Raw genomic sequence first — 18822 nt, 5'->3', positions numbered from 1 at the left:
TTCGTATTTGCTAATGTTTATCTATATTTGCTACTTCTCACACTTCTTAGCTAAGCTTGGGAACATTCCTTATTAAGAAGATTTGTTGCAGTGTTGTTAGTTACAGTCCATAGATGAGAGTACAATTACGGCCCCGCCCACTTTTGGGGGAAACCAACGCTGTCATTTGAACGGCGATCAAGCCTGAAGCCAAAGAGATCTTCTGTTACTGTCCTTTCTTCTTAGAGGAAGTACAGAAACATGTAACTCTGTATTTGTTTTAATGTTTGAGGTGCAATAAACGACACAGCAGCTTTTTGGCATGATAAAACTATTATTTTCTGTTTCTAGAAGATATGTAGAAAATAAACGTATTTGAGATACGTTCATAACAAACGTAACGTGGGAGAAAATAAGTTACTTGCTAAACGTAATTGAGAATGCAGTTTAGTTCTGTGGGAACGTCATTTTTAGGAGACAGGGTTGAGCCAGGAGTGGAGGCTATCAGAAAAAACCCTCCAAAAGTCCTGTTCCTACTAGGAGCTGATGCTGGCTGCATTACTCACCAAGACCTCCCAAAGGAAAGCTTCATAATTTATCAAGGTCAGCAGTTTTACTGCACGGCAGCATAAGCTCTTTCATTTGCATTAATGAATGTATGGCAGCTGTGAGAGGCAGCAGATTCCCTGACTGATTATTTTGTATGTTAAAAAAGGAACATTTTGAAATCCAAATTGTCCGTTTTAATTAAAGAGACATCCAATTAAGTTATTTGTGCCATAACTGCCCAGGTCACCATGGCGATGTCGGGGCACCAATGGCTGATATCTTGCTTCCTGGAGCTGCATATACTGAGAAATGTAGCACCTATGTGAACACTGAGGGCCGTGCCCCGCAGACCAAAGTGGCTGTGACTGCACCGGGGATGGCGAGGGAGGACTGGAGGATCATTAGAGCCATTTCTGAGGTGAACCAGAAAAAAAAAGGCTTTATTACAACAATCAGCTTAATTTTTTAGGTCTAGTTAAAAATAAAAAGTTCCCGTGTTGCTAAAACTGCTAATAGTTAGGGTCCATTAAATCTTTATTTACCTAACCAAAGAAAAACGCTTAAAGAAAACTCAATGATAACTTTAAGTTGTTAGGAAAAGACTCAGCCCAAATTAAAATAACAAATAAAACTACTGGTAAAATGTCCAATTGATGAAGATTTGTCCAACTCAAAAACTGTCTTTTCAATGCAAATGTATAATCCAATAAAATAAATATGTCAAAAGCAAAAATAGAATCCAGTAATGTATTGCAAAATGAACAACATCCAAAAAGGAATTGAACTCTCCGGCATTTAATGAAGGATGGCAAAATGATTCAGGCTCTGGCTGGGTAAGCTGCTCAACCCTTATGGTCCTCAGGCTCACTGGATTCACTGCTGCTACCTGTTTCTTGAGGTACCACTGTAAAAAAGAGCTAAACATTTTTATTTGTTTTACTTTCTTGGGAGCTGCAAGGCTCCCCTCTTCCTCCTTGATCGCTTCTTAACAAAGTAAATAAAACAAGCATCCTTCCCCACACAATTCCATCTTCCTTTGTTCCCCAGGTCACACCCCCTTGTACCTGTAGGGAACAACCATAGGGAACAACACACCCGATTATTGCATTTTGTGGGAGGCGACAAGTCCAGCAAGGAGAGGACCAAACTGCATCAGGAGTTTAACCTTCCCAGGCTTTTAACATGTATTCCCCTTGATCTGTGGAACATAAAACTGTTTCTTTTTTGGTCTCTTTTTAAGCTTGTTGGAGTCACTCTGCCATATGACACCCTTGATGAAGTCCGTCAAAGACTGGCAGAGGTTTCCCCAAATCTGGTTCGATATGATGACGTTGAGGAGGCTAACTACTTCAAGCAGGCTAATGAGCTGTCTAAGGTCAGCTGCTATCTTCCTCTAGCATGTGTTCAGTTTATTACATAAATCTTATTTAAGTGTAAGCTAATTCAGTTTATTGCTTTACGCTGTTCTCTCTGATGATGGTTGTATCTGGATTATCTCTTTCAGACAGTTGACCAGGCTGTCCTTACCGGACCTTTAGTCCCTCCACAGCTTACTGTGAAGGACTTCTATATGACAGGTAGGTCACTAGTGCTCTGGAACTGCTCTGGAACTGCTCTGACTAAACCTAGTCTAAATGTTTTCTCTATTCCAAAGTCCTACAGGAAGTCCTGCAGCAGTGGTGTATCATCATCCTTAATGTTAATATAATTGTGTTTATGCTTTTGTAGTTGTTATAAGGAAACTATCTAATATTAACACTAATTCAACATAATATAACTATATTATATATATATATATATATATAATATATATATAAAGCTGCATCAAAATCACAATGTGCGATCATTTGGCCTTTTTTTATTTTGATTTGACATAAATACAAAATCTGCAATTTCCACAAAAGTGTTACATTAAAGCTGAATAAAGTAACAAGGCAAAATAGTAATGTATGATATGGGGATGTAATAAACAAATTTGATTGATTTAAATGACATCAAGTAGTGATGAAGCACTTCTATAATTATTTTTTTCATCAAATTAATGTCATGTTCTAGTTCAGAAAAAATTCCATTGCAACTTTAGTATTAATTTTCTATGTACATTTCTAATTCATAGAATAATCAACACCCATTTTCCTCTAGTTAGACTCATTATACAGGTAAATGTTGGTCTTCACAGTAATGTTGTGTGCTAGTTTGAAATATGCTTTAAATCTTTACTCACAGATCCGATAAGCAGAGCCTCCCAGACGATGGCAAAGTGTGTGAAAGCTGTCACAGAGGGAGCACATGCTGTGGAAGAGCCAGCCATATGCTAAAGCACAATGGATAGACAATCCTTTAAAAACTAAATATATTCGCACAAAGCTGCAATTTGCACATTTCTAGAAACCTATTTGTTTGCACTGTTTATAATAGCACATGTATTATTATCTTTACACATAATGGACCTAACATACTTTACTAACCTGCAGAAATGTGAATGTGCTCCTTGCAGAGTGAATATATAAGCTTAGGGTTTACCAAATGTCCAAAGATGCACCTTAAATGTTTTCATCTGTTAGGAAGTTGACATTTGTATTGTATATGATCGAGGTTTAAAATGATTATGCTTCAGATGTAGGTATAGTGTTGTTTTGTAAAATTACCAATGTGTACCATGTAGAGATTATATTTTCCTTAAATATGATGTGTATAGTTATAGAGGTATTTGTATAATATTTAACAAACCAGTTTTATGTAGCAAACCACTTATTTTACTTTGTGCTGTTATTTATAAAAATAAAGATAAAAACATTTTAAAAGTGTCAAAATATAAATGCTGGTGCCATGGATGGCACTATTCTGTTTTGATGTGAATACACTTCTCTCAAGCTCCTGTATTTCCTTGGCACGTGGTCCATCATCGGGGAACAGCCGGCAACAGTGACAGCAGGGCTGGTAACTCACTCACATGGAGAACGAGAGCCGGGGTCCAGGTGGATTTTACACTGCAACACTTAGCAGAACCTCTCAGTCGTTATAATTTAACTGAAATTATATAAATGTGAAAAATGTAAAACGGCACACACAAACTCTTATTCCTGTCATAACGATATCAACATAACACTTCTACACTGTAAGGGCTTTTAACAAAGTTGCATTTCCAATATGGTAGGAGAGGTTGTTGTTGTTGAGCGGATTGTTGTCATGTCCTCGCAGTGCCTGTAGTGGTGCTGTGTGGAGTCGGCTGTGGATCCAACAAAAATCCTCAGCAGCCTGCCTACTGCTTGATATTTGCTCTGGATAGCCTATATTTAAATGCATCCTTATTTCCAGATATACCGAGCTCGATGAAGATCACTGCTATTATCTTGTCTTCGATATCGATGCACAAATAGCCTAGCAGATTGCAATAGACATTTCGGCCGTCTATCTGGAGTGAATACCTTACACAGCCCATACCAATTCAAGGTAAGCGAATTCATCAGGGCCTCGGACTCGATTTCTGAGTGTGCCGTTTTGCGCAGGCCTCAGACGGCCAGGCGTTCAACTAGAAGCCGCTGTGCTATCGAAGCTAATAGGCCTCCTTTTAATGGCTAATTTATTTTGTAACTTGTAACTGAATAAATGAGTCCGTGCCTTAAGTACATATGGGATGTTATGCAATGTTGACATTCTCAAGTCCTGTTACCTGCTAATAAGACTCTGTAACGATAAAGGCTATAATTCATATTGATTATTACGGAGGCCTTCGAGGACAGGCCTTAAGCCTCGTATGTAGACCCTTTGTTCGAAAGTATTTGGCCACAAATATATCATATTTATTTATACAGAAACTCCATGATTAGCCCCCATTATTGCTTGTAATCTAGGATTCATCTTGCATTTTTTCTTTATAAAACTAAACTGAAAATAGACCTTTGTATAGTGTTGCCATTTATGTTTCCGTTTCCTGGTTAGCTACCGCCTACTAATTTGTGTTTTTAGCCTTGATAGCTTGTTAGCTAACTCACCAATTTTACGCTTTGTTCATCATGATAACATGTATTTCTGCCTGAATATGGATATACAGTTGCTTTAATATATTATGATACAGTAGTATAATGCGCGTTATTGTGTTTAGAATTTCATTTATTTGTGTTTTACATCTGTCCATCGGCTCCAAGCTAATGATGGCTAGCTCCCCAGGCTCCAAAGGTAGTTCGTTACGCTAGCAAACGATAGTTACCGTTTGCTGTCTGTCCGGTTCTCCGTGACTAAAGTTGTTAACGTGACCCCAGGCTACAACAGATTACACGTAGCCAACACGATATTTTGTGTACAACATGTACCTCGGGTCTTACAACCGTAGTGATCCATAAAACCATATTTTAAACACACAATTATAGTTAAAAGTAGCAGCTAAGCTACTGGTGAACCTCGGCAGCTAACTCTAGAGTGTATCGTGATATATTTTTGGCATCCTCCTGTTTGCATGTGTGTTTATTATGAAGCATTAAAAAAGGCAGCGTTCTTGTTGAAAAAAGGCACATTTTTGATTGAGTTATTTAAGTCTTTATCTTTTTTTTTTTATTGATGGATGCACACCAGCAAGTCACTGTTTTGAGCGTTAACTTGAAAGTGTTGTACAACCATAATAATTATCTTGTAAGTGCTACCTTGAAAGATAATACCTGTTTGATAAAATTACATATTCTCTGTTTACCCACCGTTTCTCAATTAGATATTTTGAGAAAAAAAATTGAAGGTATGAAAGCGTGTCTACTAGACTAAATGTATCTCATAAAAGTATTAACATGTCAGTGCATTATACGTTTTCATAAAACAGTCAACTGATAGTTGAATTACTTTATTAATATATATATTCAATAATCAGGTTGTAATTTATAATTATGTTGGCTTACAGAATTAGTTTTCTCTAAGTATTAGCTAAGAGCTTGGTAAACGGTCACAAGTTGTAGAGGTGGCTATTTTGCATGCATGGTTACCTCCTCAGTATTAAGTGTTAGGGATGTAATTATTGTTTTTTCCCTGATTTACCCCATCAGCTGATGTTGTCAAGAACAAGAGTCACGTGATGTATGAAGGCAAACACATACACTTCTCAGAGGTGGACAATAAGCCGTTGTGCTCGTACAGCCCAAAGCTCTGCAAGCAGCGCAGACTCAATGGCTATGCTTTCTGTATACGGCATGTTCTGGAGGATAAGACAGCCCCCTTCAAGCAATGTGAATATGTGGCCAAGTACAACAGCCAGCGGTGTACCAACCCCATCCCCAAGTCAGAGGACCGCAGGTGTGTAGTGTCATGTTAATCACTTAAAAGAACATATACCATACACATATATACATAACACCTGTATGTTTGTTTAGCATATTCTTCCACACCCTGTGCTGTGTACAGTTTGCTGAGGCTGTGTTCTTGTTTTCCAGATACTGTAACAGTCACCTGCAGGTTCTGGGCTTTATCCCCAAGAAGGAACGGAAAAAGAAACATGACGCTTTTGAGGAAATGCGCTCACGGGCTCACCTGGAGTCAGTGGCTCTTAACATAACTGTGCCCTCTTTAGCTCTGAAAGCTCAGAATGGTCTAGATGATCTACCGCCATCTCCTCCCTGTTCACGCCTGTTACCCCTCCCTGACGGGGAACTCCTGGACCCTTTTGCCTTTTATGAGGATGACACTGATGGTGAGGAGGTGGGTTCACCTCGGAAGGGCAACGCCATCAAGAAGAAACTACAGAGCCGGCTGGTGCTCAACCAGAAGCTCTGCCATGACACGGACCTCTTCCAGCCACCTCCTGAGCACTTTAATCCCTCCCCAGGCCCCCGTGTCCACCCCTCCTCGCCACTCAACTCTCATCTCCCACGGCAACAGTCAGGTCTCCTCCAGCCGCCCCAGCACTCCAGCGTGACTTCCTTCATTTTCCCAGGACAGCAGCAGGGTTTATTATGCAATCCACCACCACCTCAGACGGTCAACTTTCTGCCTCCAGGGATGCCCGCTAATGCAGCACCCAGTCCAGTGCAACCTACTGGGCCATCACTCAGCAGGAAAATGCCTTTCAATGCTACTCACTTGCCTGTCAGTTGCAAGGACAGTGGTAGTAACAATCAGCGGCACATGGTTGTCATGCGTCCCGCTGCCTTCTCACCTTCTGCCAGCTGCCTGGCCAGGTTGCAACATCTGGTGCAGCTCTGTGCCAAGACACACCAGGAGCATGGAGACCTGTTTCCTCATCTAGGTGCTTGATTTTAATTTCACACTAATTTTTTTCCCCTCTTACTTATACATTAATATGCATTTTCTTTATAAGAAAGATAACATACAGTGTAGCAAATTTAGATTTGAGCCTGCCAAGTACCACGCTCTAACAAGTTCTCTTCCAGGACTGGACTGGTCAGAAGACAGTGCTGATGATGACGATGAAGAGGAGACAGAGACATTTTTTCCTTTTCAGAGCTCTTGGAGACCCCAGAATGGGTCAGTATTTTATGTCTTAACCCCACAGTGTAAACTTTAACCTGACGCTTCCCATCATGAGTGCTATTAACTTTTTTCTTTGAAAATAGGTTGGAAGAAGATAGCGGCTCCTCGCGGCGAACAAGGCTACTTCGGCTTTGCTCGTACCTCCAGGAGAAATACAAGCACATGTGCAGGCAGGAGAGGGCGAGCATCCGCCAAAAGAGATACCGCTATGTCTTCCGCAAAGCCTTGCTACATGCTGCCGGTAACAACCCCAACTGTGCTGGGCAGCTCATCCAGGAGTTACGCGGTGCCTCTCGAAGCTCCTCAAGGTAATCTCACAAATGTTCCATTTTACTTATCTGAACTAATCACAAACCCTCCATCTCCCTCCTGTGATTCATATAAGTGCACACAGCAGATGAGACGTGTTGTCAGTGATGTTGCTTGCCTGTATGTTTCTGCAGTGCGGCTCCAGGAAGGCAGCAGAAAGCAGACACAGGGACCTGCACTGGCAGCACAAAGGGCCAGGCCTGCAACAACAGGGCTCTGCCCTTCACACGACACTGCTTTCAGCGTATCCTTTTCACCACATCACTCTTCACATGTATAGCTGGCTGTTACAAGAGAAAAAGAACGGCTGTGATTCTGTTTTTGGTAGTTAAAAACATGATTTAATCAGTTTCAGTTGTAAATGTTTTGGTTTGTGGGACCGGAGTTCATGATTAAATGCCCTCTGCGTAGTGTTTGGTGTTATTTCCTTCATTGATCTCTATAGACATTCTGTTGAATCGTTCCCAGCAGCTCTTTGCTAGTTGCACAGCCAAATTTGCAGATGGTCAGCAGTGCTCCATCCCTGTGTTTGATATTACGCACCAGACACCACTCTGTGAAGAGCATGCCAAAAAAATGGTGAGTTAAACATTTTCAAATGCCAATTTTAACATTTTGGAAATATCCTTTTGAATGTCAACAATAACTCAAGAAATCCAAAAGCCTGATTTCTTGGTGACTGCGTTGTTGATCTTCATTTGGGCTAATGTTACAATGATTAAGTGCTCTCTCATACATAACACACAGGATAACTTCCTGCGAGGGGATGGTAACCGACGAGTGCAGCACCAGCAGCAGCAACAGCGGAAGCCACGTAAAAAGACCAAACCCCCGGCACTCACCAAAAAACACAAGAAGAAGAGGAGGAGAGGGCCGAGGAGGCCTCAGAAACCCATCCCCCCAGCGTTACCGCAGGGGAACCTGGGAATGCCTTCTATAAGCCTCGCAATGCCCTCGCAGGCCAGCATCAGGTCTGCTTCACTCTACACTGTTAACTTAAACATTTAGTGTGCAGAGATCCAGTGTCTGGGAGCATGAGGCTCGTTCAAAGTCTCCCGTGTCACGAAGCATGTGGTTTTCTTCACTAAGCATTTTGATCTCATCTTTCTGGCAGGAGCCCCTCAACTCCAGACCTGAGTGCAGAGGAGCTTCCTGACGATATCACCAATGAAATGGCAGACATTCCAAATGACCTCGAGCTAAACCAGGAGGATTTCTCCGATGTGTTACCCAGACTGCCCGATGACCTACAGGACTTCGACTTGTTTGAAGGTTGTCATACAGCTTATTCTTGTGTGTGTCAACAAAGTCCTCCCACATCATCTAATGCTTTACTTTCATTTAGGAGGAATCTATAGACCCAAATAAACACATTTTGTAATAAAATAAACACCCAAATAAGTTTTGAATGTTTTCTATCCACCAGTCTCTGAAAGAAAATCTCAAATTGACCAAAGCATGTGTCTCGCCTTAAGTAAAGACAATGTGTAGAGAATACTGTTAGTAAAAAATCTCACTTAAAATCATATAAGTATAAGCATCAAACTCAACTTTAAATATCAAAAGTATAACTACGCATTATGTGGAGCAATATATGCTATTATTATGTCATTAAATAATGATTTCATCTGTTTATCACTTTAATGTTGCAGCTGGATATCCTTTGAACTTTTTAATATACTGCTGTGAAACTTAATCTATAATAATACACTATTATTTATTCGTTTTTTTACATTTGTGTTAATAAATGACATCTACAAAGGAGCCAAAGCTGTCAACCAAATGAACTGTAAAAGTGAACAGTCCAATATTTATGTCTGAAAGGATCACATTGAAACATTGAAGTACTTTTATCTAAATATTTGACTGAAGTAGTTGAGTTAATGCACTTTTATTACTTTCCATCACTAGATTTCATAACGGTAATTGTTGTGTATTTATAGGGAAGAATGGGGACTTATTGCCCACCACGGAGGAGGCTGAGGAGCTGGTGCGAGCCCTGCAGGCTATGGGCTCCTACCCAGACTCTTTGGTGTGCCTGACCTCCATGGGGGACCTGGCCCCCTCTGAAGGAGTGGACCACCGAGCCATGGCAGTGTTCCCTGGGCCGGTGCAGCCGGGGGGGATGGGCGACCTGCTCAACAGCCGCATCCAGACAGAGAACTTCAGCAGCCTCGAGCTGACGGACAATCTCCTGCAGTCGACAGGGGGTCACTTTACCCCCTCGCCCCCTTCTCAGCCCGCTAACCTGCCCCAGACGTCGTGCTCCAACCTGACCTCATCTTCTTCTACGGTAGCCCCCTCCACCACCTCCCTGCTCACTCAGAACTCGTTAACGGAGCGAACGTTTCCCCGCACACACGCATCCCACGTCCTGGCCAAGTCTGACACACAAACATCGTCCCCCCAGGGCAGCCATTACAGCAGCGAGCACGGGCCCTCCCCATACAGCGACCACATATCTTCTCCCCACGCCAGTTCCTTCCAGTCTGACACCCCCCTTCTGCTGGAAGTCCCTCTCAGCGGGCTACCAGGACCCCCACGCTCTTCATGGAACAATCTCCCCCTCCCCCTCACAGACCCAACACAGTTTGGCAATCTCATAGGATCAGAAAGTCATCTCATATCCACCTCTCTGTCAACGCCCCCGGCCACCACCCACTCTGTGACGCTGCAGCCCATGGCGGCCCTCTCAGCGATGCCTCAGAGCGGCCTGACTGGTTTAACCACGGCCCCCGCCCCCTCATCCTCGCTCCCATCCGCCTCACACGATCTTCTGACCTGCACAAAGCCCAAGCAGCAGCTCCCACAGTTCAGCGCGGCCTTCGGCCATCAATTGGCCTCCCACAGTGGCATCCCGAAAGACGTGCAGCCCAGCCACAGCTCCATAGCGCCCCCCGCTGGCTATTCCATAGTTAGTGCCACCGCTGCAAGTGCCAACAGCGCCACGCCGCCCTTCACGCAGAGTAAATGAGAGCCTGCAACGGTCTGTTGACTCACAGTCACTTACAATCCAGTCCACTGGCTCCGGTTTAACCCCCCCTTTTTCATCTGCTACATATGTGCAATGTGGTAATAGTGCACTATTTGATAATGAGTTTGCACAACCTCAGATTTTCCACAATATTTTCTATTTGTTTTTTTTAATCCTGTAGCCAGGCGGTCTCTCGGATTTTAAGTCAGTGTGAGTCGACTCGTTTGATGCCTTGTGGTTTCGTCAGCAAGGGGGAAACGATCCGTTCTGAAAAAAACGGGTGAAAATTGGCGAAAGGACCTTTAGCCGAGATTATCTGTCAGTGCTCCGAATTAATTGACGTAGAAGCCTCAATCAGTGGTTGGTTTGTTTGCTTTGCCAGTTCAAGTCGTGTCTTTAAATGATCAACTGTACCCTGCCTTGCTCAGATAGCCATTGCATTTTCTTATTTTTCAACCTGCTTCACACACTGCTTCTGTCGCCCTCTGACAAACTAAGGGTACAGGTTGTCATATTTGTGACCCATTATGTTTCAAGCTATTTAACTGTTATCATGATTATAGAATTTTACTGAGTCCGATTTGTCACTCGTATAAATTTACCAAAATACTTTTAAACGGCTGTTTTTTTTTGTTTTTTTAACTGTGTATACTGTATATGTGCTCATTTATTGGTTAGCTCAAATGTCTGACCTCACCATTGGTTGTGGCACTCTGAGTGGCCTAGTAGACACTTGAAGGTCAAAATAGTTTCTTAAAGCAATAAACACATTAACATAACTCTAGCATTGTAAGGTATTTTATTGGTCTCATCACATGTAGCTTCACTTGCTGAATCCAGACTGGATCAGGAACATAGTTTGGCCTCTATAACTGTTGTATTTTTTACTTTACTCCGAAATAGAGCCTGCAAAGATCAGTGATCAGGTCAACCCAACATCACTTTTTCTCTCCGGTCATCCTGAGTGGATTTCTAAAGCTAATACATGAGCTTTTGTTAATGATGGTGTAATCCAGGGACTTTAAGTGTCTACTCTAAAAGGTGCTCTGTGGTCCACATATACAATGGTTATTAGTGACTTACATGTGAGGCAAATGTAGTGTCAAGACTACAAGGCAACCCACTTTAACACGTCTGAATACCCTGAGATGGCTAAGGTAGGTGATTTAAATGGTTTTGAGGAGTGACAGTTTCACTAAAACTCACAATTTTAAGCTAAATGATGCAATCCTGGGGTCTGGATTTAATTTTAGAAAATAAAAACCACCCAGAAGCTCCTCCCCTGTCTGTTACCGGCTCATACAGCAGCACAACCATGGCTTTTGATGGAAATTATTATATAATTAGACATTTGACAGACATTGTTGAGTATTAGGTATATAGAGCAAGCCTCGATCTTGGGGTTTGTTGGTGAAATATTGAGTAGCAATGGATTGAAATTGGTATTTGCAATGTATTCAGTGGAACATGTGTCTTGTAGAATGAGTCTCTTGTTTATTAATGGCTATCGAAATGGTTGAATTTGGAGGGATCAATGTTTGTATGCTGTCACTTATATATATCCTGATTGAGAGTATTTTTGATGGCTATTAAACTCCAGGGAGAGGTCTTGAGATTTGCATGGTGCAGCAACCTTTGGTCTGAGAGCACTATAATATTATTAGATTATGGTCACTGGCTTGATTCTTGGTGGCATAACATTTCATTTTGTGGAGAAAAACTAATCAACGTTACAGTTGTTGTTTTTTCAACATAGATTTGCACAGGAGTGGTTGAGGCCGCTGGTGTTTCACATGTCCCCTGTCCGTCTTGCCTTTTTCTTTTTATATTATTATTTTTTTTTTGCTTGGACGCCCAATAAATGAACAGCTGCCATCATTACCAGCTCTGAGTCTGCACCAGACTCCCCCATTTCCAGCTGTGAGAAGGCCCAGTTCTGTCTCTCCCTTCCAAAGAGAAAACACACAATGAAGTGTGAACCCGTAGCTCCGCCAGAGACAGCTGGGCCTCTCAGTCACTGCAGTGTTGTAACTAAGTCATAAACACACTGCCCCAAAAGTTTAAAAAAAATATTCTAGTTGGATGGAAATGTTTGCAAGGCATTACTGTTGTATCCACATAGCATGAGATTAGTCACTGCACCAGTTTACTTTCCCAGAAACCAAGTAGAACAAATTAACAGGGCTTGACTGTAGGCACATTTAACTGCTTGAATTCAGAGATGGCCGACAAATTCCTATACTCATTGAATGTACTGTATTACTGTTTTTAAAGATAGGATGAACTAATCTAGTCACCTTTTGTTATTGGTCCTTGTTTAATTTGTCTAAGGTATTTTTTGTATACAAAGGTTTACATTTTTATGTATATTTTTCTTGTGTACAAATGATGTAATATGTGTACAAACACTGTATGTAATATCTGTATATAGTGTGAGAAATTTGATCTTTTGTTTTTGGATGTATAAATAAAACTTGCTGTGAGGTATTTGCTGACAGTTTGTGGTATTTTCTTTACTGGTCACTTTAAATTAATTTCCACCAATTACAATGAGGTGAGGCGTCACTTCCAGATGTTTCCATGCACATTGAAACCAGACATTCTGGGTTTTAGTTAACTGTATGCCAGATAGGAAACACAAGCCATAAGATAATGTATTTCTAACCTGCTGAGCATCTAATTGTCAAATGTAACTACTCATCAATATTGGCTGTTGAAATTTAAATAATGAATTGATAGCATATACTTTACTGCAAGTGTGAGTAGGAATCCCCCTCTTAATGTAAATTATTCTGCTTTGGTTGATAGAACATGGTCTTTGTTAGCAGCTGAAGTCAGGGTTGTCGTCACAGAATTGTAACTTTTGTCACCTTTTAAGTCAACTTAGCTATTTTTCACAACTATATACAGCAACACATTATGCAAGAATGACGCAATGTAAGATGAACAACAGGTCTTGTTTAAATGTATGATTCAGTCAAACAATGGCAAAACTCTATGAAATTTGTACTTGATTTTTATTTTTATCCTTAATCATTTGACAACTTTCAATAGACCCAACAGCACTGCCCTGAATTAGCAAACATGTATACTGGACTATAAACTGTCAGCAAAGTCACACAAAATGAAATGCACATTTTAAGTGAGTGCTATCCAGTGTTTACTGAAACTTTAACACATCACAGAACCAAAATTGACTCCCTCTATTACATAATACCGCTCTTTTGGGTTACAAAAATAGTTTAATAGAATATATGCCTACTTGTGCTAAGAAATTACTCCTGGCGTTCACACTGCTTTATTGCCATACATCAACATACCAGGGAGGGGAAAGGAAATAAATCGAGTGTAATTGCGACATAATATTGTAGCTTTTTAAAGTACCATTTTTAAAAAACAAAAATAAATCTGCAAAGTGCCACACATTTGAGATAAAGAGTCATAAAAGACAATGTAAAAGGTGCAAATTGTATTGAATGCGTCTGTTTTGGATGGAGGGCTCACATGGCAAATTTCACATGAGAAGTTTGAATGGAGAGTTGAGATTTTCCTTCACAGAAGAGTCAAAAACAAAAGGAAAAAAAAAGAGTGAAAATGGAAATCATTGAGTCTGGTATTTTTTCTTGATTTTACTTTTCCTTTAAACATTAACATAAGAGAATCAAAAGAATAATTTGACATTATGGGAAATACTCTCATTTGCCTACTGGTGGAGGGTTAAAGGAAATATAAAGCTACAGCTAGCATAGCAACACATCTGCAGTTTTGTTGAGACTCTAGGAAGTTACTGGTCCAAGCCAAGAAACAGTCCAGTACAAAACCTCTTTTAAATTACCGCACTATCCTTTCAGGTTTTTACGAATAAAACACACAAACCTATAACATGTTGATCAATGAGCTTTAAAAAGGTGCTCGATGCGTTTCTTCTGGACAGAGCTAGGCTAACTGTCCCACCCTGTTTCCAGCCTTTGTGCTAAGCTACCTGACATAGCCATATATTTAACAAACAATTGTATTCCCGTACTGTTGAAATCTCTCTTTAACTTGCCCTGTCTCATGTTGTACCGTGTATTGCCCATAGAAAAAAAAATATACATCATCTGACTGACTTCATAAGAATTTTGAAAATTCCTCTAGTCTGAGAAGATGAAAAAAACGTGTTCATGCATGCATCATACTGGCAAGGAATTCAATAAATTATTTTTGATCTTTTATCATTTAAAAGCATTGCTGCATGTGCATTTCAATGCATGCGCAGGAGGGGACAAAGAAAAACAACAAAAGCATCGGATCTAACATTTTAAAGCTGATACTATTCATTCCATTCATCACAAATACTCTAAGGCTGATTCGACTCTGTTCGGGAGGACTCAACATTCCTGCAGTCCCGCAGCAGTGTGCTACAACGCATACTGCTGGGGCCAACCACTAGGCTTTTTACTGTTATACCATCATGCACATTCCTTTAAAACTACAGTCACAAGTAGACGCAGTGCCGCTGGTCTCTGAACACCGCGTGGCTTTATGTTAATATGTACATCGGACAGCAGTGTTATCTACTATGTGAGAAGTCTTTGTCTATGCATTTACTGTACAACTGAACAACCTCTCAGGAGTCCAAATGGAAAGATAGAGCCAGGCAAATCTTACACTGCATGAGTCCAAGAAGTGAGACTTCAGGTGGACTTTTTTTTAGTCCCGGACAGCATACCTGCAAAATACTTTTAAGTCTCGTGCTACTGTTTTATGGCTACTTTGTTTATAGTCAAAAAGGCATTTATACTTGAAGTGCAATTAAAGCTGTAGGTACGCTGAGGAGATAGATAGTACCAGGGCAGCTCCTAGGAAGACTAACAGAGTCTGCGCTTTCATAAACTTGATGATGACATTGCCCTGTTAATGGAATGAATGGACGAAACCTCAGTCGGTCTAACCAGTCGAAACACACAGCAAAAAAAAGAAGGGATGAGGCAAAGTCCAACAAACCAACACGACTCGACGCCTTGTGGAGTCGGCGCTGGCAACAGAGCATCCAGTGTTCAAAACTGGCGGGGGCTTCATGGATCCAGCCTTTTTGTTTTTTTACATTCTCCAACAATATTAAATCCACAGCATCGAGTGTGAAACCAAAAAAGTTAAAAGAGAATTAGGAAATATAGAATAAATCAAAAGTAAAACATGATAGAGGGCAGACATTTTCATTCACTGGATGAGTCATTTCAAAAGTTTTACAGCTGGAGAAATCAAAGACTGATATACAAAAGAACAAGTAGAAAGGCAAGGCAATCTCATGTATGGCCATTTTAGTCTCTCAAAATATTTACCTCACAACCATTATCTACAGTTTGCATTTGGCCATTTGTACACAGTGGTTCCATTACAAACACTCCATTATTTTTTTCATGAATCTGTAGAAATTAGCTTATTTACAAGACTGTACAACCACCCTAGAGCTCTTTCCGTCTCCCAGAGGAACCAATCCACTTAAAGCAGGATACCTGAGTTTTTCAATAGAATGCTTCACCCCACTCGTCACTCTTCACCACACATTTCACAGGATATCTCGCACAGCCACACACACATGCACACAATTAATCAAGCAAGGTACTCTCTCCAGAAGGATGCCGAGTGTAAACCTTTTGTGAAAAAGCCACAAACTCACCAAAACCAATAACTCAAGAGTCCTTGCAGAAAGAGAGCTGACTCCATCATTAAAACAAACAACAATGTGAAGGAGGTATTGAGAGGGGGCATCTTACAGCAGGTGGCAGTCATGGAAGCAGCAGAGCGGCTGGCCACTGACTGTCCTTAATAGGACCCTCTGGTGATGTGCTAGCATATAAACAGACATTAAGTAGGCCAGGATTTGCTTCAGGCAAATGGGTGATGGAGACCTTCCTGGGAGACTTCATCCAGGCTGAGGAGGTCAGAGGGAAAGATCTGACTGCTGCCACCAGGGTGGGGAATAAGAGCGGAGCCGGGTGGAGCTCCTCTCAGTGACTGGCAGCTGACTGGGGCACAGAATACCTGACAAACATCGGAAAGGAACATGTCAAGATGTCATAGAATAAAGAACACATTGTCATATACTGTCATACAATCTGGGTTAAAAACGTTTTTCTTCATGCTACTTCCTGTTTCCCTTTTACATGGTCATAATGGAGTAGAACATTCAAATGGCTTGAGTGTCATTTGATTTGACTACATTTAAATGGCAGTGTTTTTATTGTACAGCCACTTTAATATGCCTATGTGCTTAATCCTTTTTTCCCCTTGTAGACCACAGCCTTTGAGATAGCCTTAACGTTCCATTTGAATTTGAACACATACATACTTTAAAGAGAAGAGATATTATGAACCCTGGTTACCTCTGAAGTCTCTGCACTAGTTCAGCTACGAGAGAGTCACAGATGCCTGGGTGCTTCTCCTCTGCCAGGAGAATGGCCTCCCGCAGCTCCTCTGCTGCCTCCGGCTTGCCATTACGGTTCTGGCTCTTTTCTTTCAACTGCAACAAGGACATCATTTAAAAAAAATAATAATAATTAAAAGTGAACTCCCAAATTATTTTTGAACCTGGGATAACTTATTAGAGCCATTACCTCCGTAAACACTGGCAAGAAAATCGATGATAAGCTTTGTGACAAAGGCTTCTTTGGACTCTCCTGCACCTGTCAAAGATGATTTGAAAGAAGTTGAAATTGAAGATACCTTTGACACAGGAAAGACTTGCTCAACAACTATTGCATTACTTTTTCCTCCACAGTGGTGTGTGGCCTCACCTCTTTCTCCTTCGGCTCAGCATGCTGTGCTGCTCCGTTCTGATACTTTTTGAGGTCTTTCTCCTTGATGGTGTTGAAGATCCAGTCGTCGCTGCCAGAGTCATCTCCTCCAGAAGCCTGGCCGTTGGGCTCCCTGCAGACACACAGGGTTTTTATTAGTGTGCTATTAATGTTGCTCAGGTTTAAAGCTCCTTATAGCTGGAGCAAACCAACTCCTTCACACTGTACACTTCACATGTATATTTCATTTAATATGCCATTCTTGCACACTAAATGTAAATAATATCCTACTTTTATATTGTCTTAGCTGTAATTTGGCCCTTTCAGTGTTTGATTGGTCAGAGAGTTTACAGATTTCTATCTTCACAGTCAACTTTTATATTTCACTTTTTTAGTTCCGTTTTATTTTCTATTTTGAGATGTTTATATTGTTCAAACATCTCAAAATAGAACTATCTTATGTTCAGTACCAGATACCAAAGCAAGTTCCTTGTATGTGTAAACGCAACAAACTTGATTCTTATTTTCTACTCTTTTTTTATTTCCAATTATGTGCAATACTTTGTTTTAAATTATGCTGCAACAATAAATCTCCTTATTTTGGTTCAAAATAAATCAAAATAAGTATTCAAACCTCACATTGCACTTTAAGTCTTATTCTTGTATTTTAAACCAGTCTTATTCTATTTGAGCTTTTTCACATTGAATTCTCCACTATTTCTTAATGCTGAGAGTTTTGAAAAGCACTTTGAGTTGCATAGTGTTGTAATGTGCTATATCAATAAACTTGCCTTGCCATAATCTGGATGTTGATGGGTGCAGACAACTTACTCATCAGACTCGTCGGAGCTGGACACTTCCCGAGACTGCTCTGACTTCCACCGCTTGTATCTGTCAATCAGCTCCGTCAGATAGGACGTCTTTTTGGCCTGCCTTACAATATACTTGTGTTTTAACAGCTCTTTGGCGGTTGGCCTCTAAATGAACAACACAGCAAACAAACATAGTAAAGGTTAATCTAAAATAATGGTGTGTACTACTGCTCATACCAGCATGAACGAGAGTCATTTAGAAACTTACAAAGCTAGGCTCCTTATTTAGGCAGGCTTCAATAAATTCTTTCAGTGGTTTGCTGTAGTTTCCTTCCAGTGTTGGGGGGTTGTTCTTTGGGATGAGGAATAAGACCTTCATAGGGTGCAGCTCAGAGTGAGGCGGCTCTCCTTTAGCCAGCTCTATTGCTGTTATTCCTAAAGACCAGATGTCTGCCTGTAATACAAGACATTTCAAAGAGAAGATCATGTTAGAAACATTCTCACACATTCTCCCCAGAAACACAAACACTGACCGGTACTGTATGAAATGACTCGACTCACTAAAGCAGCATGGGTGTATTTGAGGAAGCTCTGCAAACTCTAGACACTCACATCGTGGTTGTGTTGACTGACTCATGTTGCGGTTCTTCCAAAAATACATATTTGGTCATTTCTAGTCTACAAAAACAGTCTTTAAGAGTTTTTAGCACACAGCTGTACACAGAGCATTTAGAACAAGGACAAACTGTACCAATGTTATGTTAGCTATTTCAGACAGATCTGTTTTTCACCACTATTATATTTGTAGCCGTGAATGTTGATTTTATTGATGCCAACTGTTTACACACACACACACACACACACACACACACACACACACACACACACACACACACACACACACACACACACACACACACACACACACACACACACACACACACTCGCT

The 18822-nt window shown here is 40.9% G+C and overlaps 3 protein-coding genes across 3 annotated transcripts in view; 2 read left to right on the top strand and 1 right to left on the bottom strand.

Moving 5' to 3' along the window:
• Window positions 1-2859, top strand: part of LOC104947520 (NADH-ubiquinone oxidoreductase 75 kDa subunit, mitochondrial) — a 7345-nt gene extending 4486 nt beyond the window's left edge. Inside the window, 5 exon segments of the mRNA XM_010773565.1 lie at window positions 472-582; window positions 771-946; window positions 1769-1903; window positions 2033-2105; window positions 2755-2859. Of these exon segments, the coding sequence (XP_010771867.1) occupies window positions 472-582; window positions 771-946; window positions 1769-1903; window positions 2033-2105; window positions 2755-2846 (587 nt within the window). The 3' untranslated portion in view covers window positions 2847-2859.
• A 665-nt stretch (window positions 2860-3524) lies between these two features.
• On the top strand, window positions 3525-16126 carry LOC104947518 (INO80 complex subunit D). The gene is made up of 10 exons (XM_010773562.1): window positions 3525-3981; window positions 5559-5805; window positions 5943-6754; window positions 6900-6993; window positions 7083-7307; window positions 7443-7552; window positions 7754-7887; window positions 8056-8279; window positions 8423-8580; window positions 9252-16126. Exons 2-10 carry the CDS (start codon window positions 5588-5590, stop codon window positions 10280-10282), a joined length of 3006 nt encoding a protein of 1001 aa, XP_010771864.1. The 5' UTR covers window positions 3525-3981; window positions 5559-5587; the 3' UTR covers window positions 10283-16126.
• LOC104947519 (serine/threonine-protein kinase 24-like) overlaps window positions 13279-18822 on the bottom strand; it is a 12304-nt gene continuing 6760 nt past the window's right edge. Inside the window, exons 6-11 of the mRNA XM_010773563.1 lie at window positions 18142-18327; window positions 17893-18038; window positions 17062-17194; window positions 16882-16950; window positions 16651-16787; window positions 13279-16309 (exon numbers count right to left, since the gene is read on the bottom strand). Coding sequence (XP_010771865.1) covers window positions 16276-16309; window positions 16651-16787; window positions 16882-16950; window positions 17062-17194; window positions 17893-18038; window positions 18142-18327 — 705 coding nt within the window. The 3' untranslated portion in view covers window positions 13279-16275. The remainder of the gene's footprint in view (window positions 16310-16650; window positions 16788-16881; window positions 16951-17061; window positions 17195-17892; window positions 18039-18141; window positions 18328-18822) is intronic.

Source organism: Notothenia coriiceps, unplaced genomic scaffold (genome assembly GCF_000735185.1).
Source record: "Notothenia coriiceps isolate Sejong01 unplaced genomic scaffold, NC01 NC01_scaffold00012620, whole genome shotgun sequence".
Classification (NCBI taxonomy): domain Eukaryota; kingdom Metazoa; phylum Chordata; class Actinopteri; order Perciformes; family Nototheniidae; genus Notothenia; species Notothenia coriiceps.
This window is presented reverse-complemented; position numbering and strand designations above follow the sequence as displayed.